The sequence below is a fragment of the Ovis canadensis genome, chromosome 2 (genome assembly GCF_042477335.2).
Source record: "Ovis canadensis isolate MfBH-ARS-UI-01 breed Bighorn chromosome 2, ARS-UI_OviCan_v2, whole genome shotgun sequence".
NCBI classification, from domain to species: Eukaryota; Metazoa; Chordata; class Mammalia; order Artiodactyla; family Bovidae; genus Ovis; species Ovis canadensis.
Window position 1 is genome coordinate 226024062 of NC_091246.1, and position 13000 is coordinate 226037061.

A 13000-nucleotide genomic window follows, 5' to 3' on the forward strand; every position below is an offset into this window, starting at 1 on the left:
ACTCTGGCATGCTCGTCTTCCTAGAAATTTAGAAAGAGCCACACTTCATGGGTTAGGCACTGCTAAGTTAGGAAAGCCAAACAAGGCTAATCTCTTTATTACCCACTCCCGACCCAATTCCCTGTCCCCCCACAGTACTGCTAGGAACCATCCTCTGACTCGAGGCTCACAGGTTCTCTTCGAGTACCAGGCCGGTAGGCTCCCCGACCCCGAGGCAGGCGGGGATAGGAAGAAGCCGGTGTCCGACTCTTGGTGCGTTCCCAGTGGGCACAGTCCCGAGTCCTGCGGGGTGGGGGACCCTGCCATTCGCCAGGCCCCTTATCTTGGGGACCTTCACCCCCTTGGTTACGAGACTCTGGCTTTAGGTCCATGGACTCCTTGAGGGGCCCTTCAGGAGACTGCAGTTCCTGGGTGTCACTGGTACCTTTGAGGGTACTGCACTCCCCTCCTTTCAGATGCCTCCATTCAGGCTGTCTCCATGGGCCTCGACTGGCTCGGCGGGGATCAAGCACAGCTTTCTTGGTCTCACCCAGCTTTGGCAGATGTGGCCCAGCACCTGGAGTCTTCTCACATGTGTACTGGGAGGCGATAGGCAGAGGAGCTGACAGGGCAGTGTGAGTAGCTGATGTGGTGGATGGTTCGGTGGCAAGGGTGCTGGGCTGGTGGGATCCTCTGGAGACATCTATAGCTGACTCGGGTTCCAAAGGGGCAGGAGGCTAGGAGGAAGTGAGCACAGACAGTGACAGAGATACAGTTCCTTACAGCAGGGAACTGCAGGACCCTTGCCCAGAGTTCAAGACGACATCCATCAGCCTAGACCTCCCAGGGTAGAGCAAAGCTCACCTGTGGGCCATGGCAGGGGGGTGCTGGTTAGGAAGGTAGCTGTCATCAAAGGAGGGGAGGGAAACCCTTCTCTCACCTGCTGAAGGCTGATGAAGTACCGGTTACGCTCAGCCTCAAGGTCAATGATGCCCCCCCTCTCCTGCTGTCTCTGGTACAGCCTCTTGCGCTCTTCTTGCTGGCGCAAGCTCTCTGCATCAGGCTGGTACAGCTCCTGGAGGGAAAGGAGCAGAGTGGAACGAAGGGAAGAATAAACAGAAGGCAGACCTGAAATCCCTGCTCTTCCAGACTGCCTCAGGAGCTGGGCTCAAGATTCTTGGTTTTATCCCTTGGATTAGGCTCATTAGAGGGCTTCCCTCATAGCTCAGTTGGTAAAGAATCAGCCTGCAACGCAGGAGACCCTGGTTCGATTCCTGGGTCGGGACGATCTGCTGGAGAAGGGATAGGTTACCCACTCCAGTATTCTGGCCTGGAGAATTCCATGAACTCTACAGTCCATGGGGTCGCAAAGAGTTGGACATGACTGAGAAGTTGTGTTGGAAAAGAGCAGCCATCAAACTAAAAGACGCTTACTCCTTGGAAGAAAATTTATGACCAACCTAGACAGCATATTAAAAAGCAGAGACGTTACTTTGCCAAAAAAGGTCCATCTAGTCAAGGCTATGGTTTTTCCAGTAGTCATGTATGGATGTGAGAGTTGGACTATAAAGAAAGCTCAGCGCTAAAGAACTGATGCTTTTGAACTGTGATACTGGAGGACTCTTGAGTGTCCCTTGGACTGCAAGATCGAACCAGTCCCTCCTAAAGGAGCTTGGTCCTGAGTGTTCATTGGAAGGACTGATGCTGAAGCTGAAACTCAAATACTTTGGCCACCTGATGCGAACAGCTGACTCATTTGAAAAGACCCTGATGCTGGGAAAGATTGAAGGCGGGAGGAGAAGGGGACGACAGAGGATGAGATGGTTGGATGGCATCACCAACTCAATAGACATGAATTTGGGTAAATTCCAGGAGTTGGTGATGGACAGGAAGGCCTGGCATGCTGCAGTCCATGGGGTCGCAAAGAGTCAGAAATGACTGAGCGACTGAACTGAACTGATTAGGCTCATTTGGAACAAACTTTAGATTTTTGCTGGGGGCCACGGCTTTGCAGAGGGGGCCCAGGCAGCTTAAGCCCAATTCCAGAAGTCCCATTCGAAGCAGACAAGATGCCATTGATCTCGATTTAGATTAGAAGAGAGTTCTCTTACCATGGGCTGCTGGGGTTCAGGGGCTGCTTTCAGGGAAGCAAGATCGTACACAAGTGGCTCTCTGCACACCGGGCACTGCACACCAACGGCCTTCTGAAAAGAGAGGTGAAATCACACCCCTGCTTCCCGGCCCAAGGCACTCACCAGCTGGCCAGCCTCAACTGCAGAGGGTTGGGACAAAGGGGCATGGGCCTACCCACCCAGCAGTGAGTGGGGACAGAGCAGGGGCTGCTGAGCTAGAGGTCTGAGAACCTTCTGAAACCACATGCAATATCATTATGTAGATATAATGATGCCCTTTTTCCTGGACAGAGGAGAACTTTTATTCAGCTCAAAGGTACCTATGACCCTGAAAAGGCTAAGAAGGCCCTGGAATGGAGGGATAGAAAGGCTGTGAGTCATGCAAACAGGGGTGAGGAGTCGACCTCTTCGGGTGTGGTGTGCTGCCGTTCCTGCTCTCGCTCCCGTCCCTGGGCCTGCAGCTCGTGCTCCATGTGCTGGATGTACCGGGCCAGCCAGTGGCAGTGGAAGTAGTGGTAACAGGGTGTTTTGGTAAAGGCCTCCTTCTCCTGGAGGGAGGGTGGAGGTGGGACACTGTTAGCACTCTCTCCCCTGAGCCCCTATGTGTGTCACCTGCAGACCCCCAGGTCCCAAGAGAGTAACCCACCTGGAAACCATAGAGGCAGATGACGCACTGGCCATGGGGGATGTTGTTATCCGTGAGAATTTCCTTCCCTTTCTGAGAGGAGAAAAAGCTGTTCAAATAGGGAGGCAGGGGCCGGAACTATGAATGAAGCTTGTCAAGCTATTCCCAGGAGTGACTGGCAGGGCTATCTCCCATGGGGCCAGTTTGCCTCATGGTCAGGCATTTCAGTTCTGGTGCTAATTTCTGCTTAGAATCAATCCTTCCCCATGCGCCACCCCTCCCCCGGAAATCTACCTAGCTCCAAAATCCAATTTAATTGTTTTTCCACTCATTAAGTCACTTGAAACACTGGGGATGAAAATAAAAACTTAGAAAAAAAAAGTGTTCAGTTAAAACTCACATCTTCTGGGAGGCCTTTCTTTAAGTATTTCTCCCTCAATGAGCCTGTTGTGGAGTCAGCTTTCAGAAAGAAAGTGAAGGCATGGACACCCCACATGGACAGAGAACTGGAAAGGCAGCACACTATGAAATACACATGTGCACTGTCACTTAGATAGCGACTACTCTGGAATTCCACAAAGTTCAAAGCTGCATCGTGGAGGCTGATTCAGAAACGATACAGTGCTCCAATGCCCAATCTAACTCCAGGCCACCCACCTTCATTCTTTTATGAACATTTTCCTTAAAAACTGAAAGCAGAGGAAAATAAGGCTGCATTTGTGTTTCTGATCTCAAACAAAAGTTAGCTGTGTATATTAACTTGTAGCTCTAGGCATAATTTCATCTGGGTTGTTTCTTTCATTAGGGTAGAAACTCTGAGGAAAAGAACCAAGACTCTTTCTAGTCAGCTCCATTGGCAGACTACCAGAGATCTCTTCAAGAAAAGTAGAGATATCAAGGGAACATTTCATGGAAAGATGGGCACAATAAAGGACAGAAATGGTATGGACCTAATAGAAGCAGAAGATATTCAGAAGAGGTGGCAAGAATACACAGAACTATACAAAAAAGATCTTCATGACCCAGAAAATCACAGTGGTGTGATCACTCACCTAGAGCCAGACATCTTGGAATGTGAAGTCAAGTGGGCCTTAGAAAGCATCACTAGGAACAAAGCTAGTGGAGGTGATGGAATTCCAGTGGAGCTATTTCAAATCCTAAAACATGATGCTGTGAAAGTGCTGCACTCAATATGCCAGCACATTTGGAAAACTCAGCAGTGGCCACAGGACTGGAAAAGGTCAGTTTTCATTTCAATCCCAAAGAAAGGCAATGCCAAAGAATGCTCGAACTACCACACAATTGTACTCATCTCACACACTAGTAAAGTGATGCTCAAAATTCTCCAAGCCAGGCTTCAACAGTACATGAACTGTGAACTTCCAGATGTTCAAGCCGGTTTTAGAAAAGGCAAAGGAACCAGAGATCAAGTTGCCAACATCTGTTGGATCATCGAAAAAGCACAAGTTCTGGAAAAACACCTTCTGCTTTATTGACTATGCCAAAGCCTCTGACTGTGTGGATCACAACGTGGATCATAACAAACTGTAGAAAATTCTTAAAGAGATGGGAATACCAGACCACCTGACCTACCCTCTGAGGAATCTGTATGCAGGTCAGGAAGCAACAGTTAGAACTGGACATGGAACAACAGACTGGTTCCAAACAGGAAAAGGAGTACGTCAAGGCTGTGTATTGTCACCCTGCTTATTTAACTTTTATGCAGAGTATATTGTGAGAAACACTGGGCTGGATGAAGCACAAGCTGGAATCAAGATTGCTGGGAGAAGTATCAATAATCTCAGATATGCAGAAGACACCACCCTTATGGCAGAAAGTGAAGAAGAACTAAAGAGCTTCTTGATGAAAGTGAGAAGATGTGAGATGTGTGAGATGTGACTAAGCAACTAAACTGAACTGAAATGGCAGACTACCCTTCAAATGTTCATTTATGGCTAGACCCTCCAGGCAAGATCTCTAGCTACTATCAGTTGCCAATGCCAGGAGAACAAGAAACGCACTCTTGGTGAAGCACGAAAAATACAAGTTAAAGAGGAAAAATAATTTTGTCAAGATGCTGGTACACCCGTGGTGGATTCATGTCAATGTATGGCAAAACCAAAACAATACTGTAAAGTAAAAAAAAAAAAAAAAAAGATGCTGGAATAGGCAACTTGGGGAAGCTATAGTGCTGTCTTTTGGGGAGATTTTTTGAAACAGAAGACAGTCACATCTTTCTGGATCAGTTTAGGCCTTACCCAAACAAGAACTAAATGAATGTCTCCAAACATATTTAAGATTCTAGGCCCATAACCTCTGTTGAGAGACACTGCTGTAGCTGGAAGGGAAGGACATTTCTCCAGGCTAGCACATATCTTACCTCGATGAGTTCATAGAGCATGGCAGTACCCAGTCCAGCCTCAGCCACATGGCTCAGCGCCTGTGAGATCCTGGCGGGAGAGGGCAAAGCAAACATGAGGCCTCCCCCTTCCCTCTCCAGATTGAGTTGTTTCCCACATTTTCCCTGCTCTGACTAGCCTGACTCACTTGTGGATCTGTTCATCTGAGAGTCCTCGGGGGTTACGGATAGAAATCTGTGGCACCTCATGGGGATACTAGAGGGAGAAAATAACATATTACTGCTAAAGCCCTCTACCCCCAAGGCCTCTCCCTTCCTCCTGTTGCTGCCATAGAGGCCTCACCTGTGTTGGAACCTGAAGCACCAAAGTGAAGCAGACATACTGGGAATCCTGGTCCTCTGCAGTGGCAGGGTGCAGGGTGATGTAGATTTCCCATGGCGATGACCTACAGGTGGATGAAGTAGAGACCTGGGATATGACTGTGCAGGGGCTTGATGGGAAGAGAGTGAAGTGGGCAGAAGTGAGCATCAGGCTCTTTCTTTCGGTATGATTAAAGGAACAATGTTTGTCCACATGACAGAAATATTTTTGAATCAAGGCTCATAGATACTGCATGGAATCCTCTTATTACCAAGGGGACTCCTGCCCATCTCCAGTTGAACACGTACCTGCCATTTCCTTTAACCACCTGTAGTTCATCCAAGTAGATAGACTCTAACACTTCAACTTCAGAGGGAAGGACCCTAGAGAGACAGGGGGAAATTATCTTACTGTTACAACTCTTCATATTAAGTCCTACTAAGGTCAACAAAGTCTGGCTTTGTAGAAAAACGGTCATCTGTCTGAGTGTATTCTCTTGCTGACCTCCATAAAAATTCAGGAAATGTTTATAATTTGTCAAGTGGCCAGGTAGGAAGCATGGGAATCAGAGTTTTAGAGATCATTTCTGCCAACAGATGAGGAAACAGATTCCCAAAAAGATGAAAGGCTAGCCCAAATCTCAAGGCTTAATGAAGTCAGAACTGGAACCAGAAATAGGTTTCCAGCTCCCTGTTTTAAGCTTCATTGCACTGCTGGCTGTTTGTTAGTGTCATATTTCTTATGACATTCACTGATTAGCATTAAAGTTACCAGTACCACTTCTGGCTTTCCTTACACCAGTGTTCATCATGGATCCCAGAGTCTACGCACACTGCCAATACCAGTCATTCCAAACCTCTTCAAAGGAGATACCAACTTGAACAGAACAGATCTATGTGCTGTAAAGGCTGTGTTGCAATGGAAGAGCCACCAGCCTTGGAATGAGGAACAGGTGCCAATCACTTACCAGCTATGTGATCTGAGTAGTTTCTTTTATCTGTCAGCCTGAATTACCCTGTCTACCACATATAGATACTATCACCCACTCCAGGGTTATCATAAGGATGGAAGGTGGTTTGTTTATGTGAAGTGCCTAACAGTATTCTGACTATAGTAGTCTATGTCCCCTTTCTTTCCTGTTTGTGTATAACCTTTTCCCATAAAAGGAAAGACAGAAGGATGTAGTTAATACTCAATATATTTATGATCCCTGCTGTCTGACTGATCTAGCTCAACCTGTCCAGGTCAGGATCCTGTGGTCCTGATGTAAATCAAAAGACCCACGTTTCCTTAAAAGAAACAGGAGATGTAATGCCACTGAAGATGAGTGGCTGGCTTGAGGGCACAGCTTTACCCAGATAACATGTGGAAAGATACATGTTTGGTTTGCTTTCTCATACTTATATCTTATTCCTTCTTCACTAAGAACAGAATTGCCCTAGATATATGTGTGTGTGTGTACAGAGAAAGATTGATTCTCAAAACTTTAAGTCTTTTTAAGTCTTAAGCACACAATATATAAAATAGATAATGTAGATAACAGTTGAGTAGTTCTGTTTGGCAAGAGCGTCAGAATGTTAGAGCACCACAGACTAGCTGTACAATCAATATTGCCCTTGTCATGGCACAAAGTGTCCCCTTAGAATCTTAAAGTCCCCCTGAATAAGTTGTAAACCACATCTAGGAGGTCTCAAAAAAGGCCAGCACCGGCTGGGCTCCGTGAACCAATGAAACACTGAGGTACAGCCTCCATCAAGAGGTCCTTCAATACTTTACACACCCTACCTGTGACTTGGGCTCTGGATGTGAGATATGGGATAAGATGATGACAGAAAAAAAGGGGAAGGGGAACTGTAAAATGCCCTAGAACTAAAAACATAAGTTTTGGAATCAGATAACCTAGATTCCTAGTGATAACCATGTACCTTTTGGCAAATCATTTAACCTCTTCAGGTCAGGTCGTCTCAGGTGCTACACCACAGAGTTGCTAATGAAAAGGAGGCTTCTGTATGTTACAAATCCATCTTGATTCTCTCAGCTATTCTGAGGTGGATGACACACCCACTTTTTTAACATTTGAGGACACTGACTCACAGCAGCTAGGTGGCCTGGTCAGCATCACATAGCTAATAAAGTGTGAAGTGAATCCATATTTATCTATTTCCAAACCCCTGAGTCCTTCCAGGTTCTGGTCCCCTTGTTAAGAATGCTTAAGAGAAGGAACTAGGAGAGCTTTTGTGAGGTGTAAAGCTTTATTCAGACGACAGTCTTCATTAGCGCTATCGGTAAGGGAGAAGGCTGAGGCTGAGGAAAGCCTCAGCGAAATAGTCTGATTCAAGGGGAATGAGGAACGGGGGACTGACTGGAGGATGTCGGTTCCGGGGATAAGGGATGGGGGAGAGATTTGATAAACAGGCATTCCCCCGCACTGGGACCTTGGGCAAATCCACTTCAGATAGAGAAAATGGGACGGGGCGAAGTTGGATGATCGAACCAGATAAGGCGCGGCCCGAACTCGCTAGGCCGGCGCTGATGCGGTCTCCTGGTCAGACAAGCGCCCCTCCACCACCCACCCGCTCCTCAGTCCAGAACTCTCTTAAGTAGAAATGTCAGCGTCTCTAACATCCCTCATCCCTCGCCCCGCCACACACAAACGCCGTACGGACCGTCCGCGGCTGCCGCTAGTCCCCCGAACCGGATTCAGGCGGTCAGCCAAAGCCCATGCCCCCAAAGTTACCAGTCCTCATCCCCTGCAGCTGCCGACGCAGACACCGCCATGTCTCCTGCGGCCCGCAGCCGGAACCGGAAATACTCTTCGCGCAGTCGGAGGCAGCGAGTTAAACAGCGGAGGGAGGGCGGCTAGAGGCCGTTTCTAGGCAACCGCCGAGTCCGGGTCCTTAGATGGTCCTGATGGCCAAGGGACGGTTCGGAAGCGCCCTTAGGAAGTGCCTATGGGCGGCCCACTGTCTCGCCCACACCCCTGAACCTCTCTGTTCTCCGAACCTCTGACCAGTTCTACCGAGTAAAATTGGTAACAGTGTGAGTCTAAAGAGACTGGTAGTGGGGGTGGAGAAGAACGCTAACTCAGGCAAAGTACGAAGGCAGCCAGAAGGGGCGGAGCTGAAGGCCAGGGCCGGCGTCCCTCGGCCTGAGGAGCTTGAAGCTCCTAGGCTGGGGGTAAGAGAGGGGCTCCTGTCCGCTGAGCGCGCGGGGTGAGGGTGCTGAGGAGGGTGGCAGTGGCAGGAACTTTGGGGGTGGCTGGAAGGGGCGGGGTCGGTGGGCGAGGCTGGACGGAGAGGGGCGGGGTCGGCGGTAGCGAGGCTGGGCTGAGGGGGCGGGGTCGGGGGGCGGTGAGGCTGAGTGGAGAGGGCGGGGCCGAGGGGAGAGGCCGAGTGAAGGGGGCTAGGGTCGGGTGGGCTAGGCTGGGTGGACGGGGAATGGGTCTCGCTGGGTGGGAACGAGGTTGTGTTGGGGGGCAGCAGGAGAAAAGGAAGAACTACAGGAGGCGGTCTGCTCCAAGATATCATCTTTTCATCCACTGCACCCTACCTTGTTTATGAGACCTGGATTGTTATAAAAAAAAAAAAAAAAGAAAAGGCAAGGCGGCTAACGTTAACCTTTTTTCCCTTTCCGAGCCAGGCCTCCCAGATGTGCGGAACTGTCCCTGGAGCTGTAGCCCTTCGTCACCATCTCTGCCTCCTTCCTTCTGAGTGATCCTGAAATCTCTGTCATGGAAAAATACCACGTATTGGAGATGATTGGAGAAGGCTCTTTTGGGAGGGTGTACAAGGGTCGAAGAAAATACAGTGCTCAGGTGGTGAACAAGGAGGGACATCTTGGGTGGGATTCCACACTCTGAACCCCAGTGGAGTAAGGGACCAGAGCAATGACCTGTGTTCCTAAGACACTGACTCCTTCATACTTACAAAATATGAGCTCTGAAATTGGCTTACTTGGGTTCAGATCATAGCTCCACCACTTTCTAGTCTTAGAACTATAGACAAGTTACTCAACTTTTCTATGTCTCAGTTTTCTCATCTATAGAATGAAATTAAGAACAGTGTCTGAGTGATGGGGTTTGAGGGTCAAGTATGATGTCACACTGAATCACTTGACACAGTGTCTGGTACCTAGCAAACAAATTATTGTTATGAGTAGTAGTAGTATCTGGGGCTTCCTGGGTGGCTCAGACTGTAAAGAATCTGTCTGTAGTGCGGGGACCCAAGATCAATCTGTGGTTTGAGAAGATCTCCTGGAGAAGGGAATGGCAACCAGTATTCCTGCCTGGGAAATCCCATGGACAGAGGAGCTTTGTGGGCCATAGTCCATGGGGTCTCAAAGAGTCAGACACGACTGAGCAACTAACACTTCCGCTTACAATATAGGAAGGGATAAACCACTTGAGCTCTATTCTACCCTCTTCATTTTTCCTTCCTTCTCTTTCTCCTAAATCCCTTAAACCTTGAGTTCTTTATCCAGATCAGAACACCTCTCCCAGAATCCACCCAAAGGATCTAACTGACAAAAGCAGTTTCCTCCTAGGGCAAGAGGCAGGGGAAGCCTGGGTAATGTCAGTTGGAGGGTACCCAGGGAGGGTACCATGGGTAAAGTGGATTGGGAGACTAGCAAAGTACAGTGATAATTGTTCTCAGACAATCTAAAGTCAGCTCTGGAGCCCTGAGGCTAATGTTTCAATAGTGCAATTAGGCCTTGACTCTTGACCTTACCACTGACAGGTGGTGGCCCTGAAGTTCATTCCAAAATTGGGACGCTCAGAGAAGGAGCTGAGGAATCTGCAACGGGAGATTGAAATCATGCGGGGTTTGCGGCACCCCAACATTGTGCATATGCTTGATAGCTTTGAGACTGACAAAGAGGTGTGCTTTGGTTTGGGGGGTCACTTCTCCCCAAGAGGAAGGGTCCCAGGAATTTCCCAGCCTCAAAATGCACACATTTGAAGCCATCAGCAGCACTGCCTATTCCCTGCAGGTGGTGGTGGTGACAGACTATGCTGAAGGAGAGCTCTTTCAGATCCTCGAAGATGACGGAAAACTTCCAGAAGACCAGGTATTCCCAGCTCAAACTTCTCCCGCCCCTGACCTCTCCTCAGGTTAAGAACTGTAGGGAGAGCTGAGAGTGCAGAGAGTCTCTATCCTGAAAACTCCTGAGTAAAATATAAGAGTCTATTTGTATATGGAGGCAATGTGGCATGACAGTAAGGTATGTGAAAACTGGAACCCAAGTTCTCTGAATACAGAGATTAGGTCTGACACTTTCTAGCTTGGTCTTCTTGGGCAAATTATTTACCTCTCTTTACTCAGTTTCCTCATTTTAAAATGGAAATAATAATAATGTCTACCTCGTAAGGCATTAGTGGGAAGATTAATGAATTGATTCATGTAAAGTGTTTGAAAGAGTATCTGACACACACTATTCAATAGTTAGCTATTATTTTAGGAAGCTAATATTATTCCTGTTGTTAGGCACCTTTAGGAAAGAAGTCTAGGTGTGGTGGTACCAGAGAGACAGGAAGGGATAAGAGTTGTGGTTAAGGCAGGATTCACCACCAAGACATAGTAGTTAGCAGTAAGTTGAACACATTCTCCAGCCGTATTCATTCCAGGGATTTTTGTGTACTCGGGCAAGTAGGCCCCCATCAGGACTTCTGTCACAGCATTCTGCTTCCTTCCAAATAACCATCATTATTTGTAAGTCATCACCTTGTTTATTTTGTCTGTCTTGTTTGTTTGGCTACAGCTCTTGGGAACAGGGACTTTGTCTTATGTAATAACAGTTAATATATATGAATATATAATACATATAGTATGTATAATATATATGAATGCTTACTAAGTGCCAGGCACCATTCTGAGTGTTCCATCACTTTACATGCTTGAACTCTTTTAAATCCTCACAATGATCCTATGAGACAAGTAAAATCATTATTGTTGCCTTATCAATGAATGATGAATGAATCTGTGAGGCACAAGAAAATTTGCCTGTGGTCATGCAGGTAGTCAGTGAAACTCAATTTATTTTCCTTAAACAAATGAAAGACAAGAACTAAGAAATATATTGTGTGATGCTCTGGAAGAAAGGGAGGGAAGAGAAGGTCATGTCTACAGTACTATTAGGGTGGAGTCCTTGGGCTCCTTCCTTTGACCTCTCCTTTCTTCCTCCCGCCTGACTGTTTGACCTGTAGGTTCAGGCCATTGCTGCTCAGTTGGTGTCAGCCCTGTACTATCTGCATTCCCACCGTATCCTCCACCGAGACATGAAGCCTCAGAACATCCTTCTTGCCAAGGGTGGTGGTATCAAGCTCTGTGACTTTGGGTGAGGAGCCTGACCTTGTGTCGCCACTTCTGGTTTTGCAGGGAGCCTTGTCCTGTATGCTTGACTTCCCTGGGCCTCCTTTTAGAACCTGGGCTAGAGAATGGGATTTCTGCTGGGTCTTTTAGAAGACATTCTCTCTGTTCAGGTTGGGGAAATCTCACACAGTAATAGTTGGCAGTGAGCACCTCTAGTTTTGACTGAATATCTTCTCTCCATTTCCATTCCATCATCTCCTGCAGGTTTGCCCGGGCTATGAGCACTAACACAATGGTGCTGACATCCATCAAAGGCACACCACTCTACATGTCCCCAGAGCTGGTGGAGGAACGACCTTATGACCACACTGCAGACCTCTGGTCGGTGGGCTGCATATTGTATGAGCTGGCAGTAGGCACGCCTCCCTTCTATACCACGAGCATCTTTCAGCTGGTCAGCCTTATTCTCAAGGACCCTGTGCGCTGGCCCCCCACCATTAGTCCTTGCTTCAAGGTAATGGATACTGACAGATTGCTTTTGCATCAGTAACCTGTCTCTGTCCTATTCCCTTTTCCACAGTTTTTTTTCCAGAGCTAGGGTTGCACTTTGCAGTTACTGAATTAATGCAGGAGCTGGGGCAAGCTGCCTTGCTTTTGCACTGCAGGGGCTTATTCTGGGAGGGTGACCTAAGGTCTGCCAAGCCTGAGAGTCTGCCAGGTGGTCCTATATCAAAATGAAGAAGAAATTTCAAGATCCCAGAAACAGTTACTGATCCCTTTCAGTTCAGTTCAGTTTAGTTCAGTCACTCAGTCGTGTCCAACTCTTTGCGACTCCATGAAATGCAGCACTCTAGGCCTCCCTATCCATCACCAACTCCCAGAATTCATTCAGACTCACATCCATCGAGTCCGTGATGCCATCCAGCCATCTCATCCTCTGTTGTCCCCTTCTTCTCCTGCCCCCAGTCCCTCCCAGCATCAGAGTCTTTTCCAATGAGTCAACTCTTTGCATGAGGTGGCCAAAGTATTGAAGTTTCAGCTTTAGCATCAGTCCCTCCAATGAACACCCAGGACTGATTTCCTTTAGAATGGACTGGTTGGATCTCCTTGCAGTCCAAGGGACTCTCAAGAGTCTTTTCCAACACCACAGTTCAAAAGCATCAATTCTTCTGCGCTCAGCTTTCTTCACAGTCCAACTCTCACATCCATACGTGACTACTGGGAAAACCATAGTCT

General features: G+C 47.8%; 2 protein-coding genes across 5 annotated transcripts in view; one reads left to right on the top strand and one right to left on the bottom strand.

The window, feature by feature from the left end:
• Positions 1-63: 63 nt before the first annotated feature.
• Positions 64-8712, bottom strand: RNF25 (ring finger protein 25). Of its 2 annotated transcripts, none has more exons than XM_069574536.1 (10): positions 8194-8712; positions 5765-5839; positions 5439-5541; positions 5284-5351; positions 5117-5186; positions 2758-2829; positions 2516-2659; positions 2091-2180; positions 920-1054; positions 64-716 (listed from the first exon to the last, which is right to left on the bottom strand). In XM_069574536.1, the coding sequence occupies exons 1-10, from the start codon at positions 8232-8234 to the stop codon at positions 141-143; spliced, it is 1374 nt and encodes a 457-aa protein (XP_069430637.1). In that variant the 5' UTR covers positions 8235-8712; the 3' UTR covers positions 64-140. The 2 variants fall into 2 exon arrangements, with proteins under 2 accessions (XP_069430637.1, XP_069430636.1); XM_069574535.1 differs by having other exon boundaries at positions 2091-2183.
• The window catches only part of STK36 (serine/threonine kinase 36), a 31392-nt gene continuing 26922 nt past the window's right edge, over positions 8531-13000 (top strand). The window contains exons 1-6 of one of the 3 annotated variants that reach the window (XM_069574531.1): positions 8531-8633; positions 9096-9270; positions 10193-10333; positions 10446-10523; positions 11659-11789; positions 12029-12278. In XM_069574531.1, the coding sequence (XP_069430632.1) occupies positions 9187-9270; positions 10193-10333; positions 10446-10523; positions 11659-11789; positions 12029-12278 (684 nt within the window). In that variant the 5' untranslated portion in view covers positions 8531-8633; positions 9096-9186. Of the gene's footprint in view, positions 8669-9095; positions 9271-10192; positions 10334-10445; positions 10524-11658; positions 11790-12028; positions 12279-13000 lie in introns of all 3 variants that reach the window. The other 2 variants (XM_069574532.1, XM_069574533.1) reach the window with 2 other exon arrangements.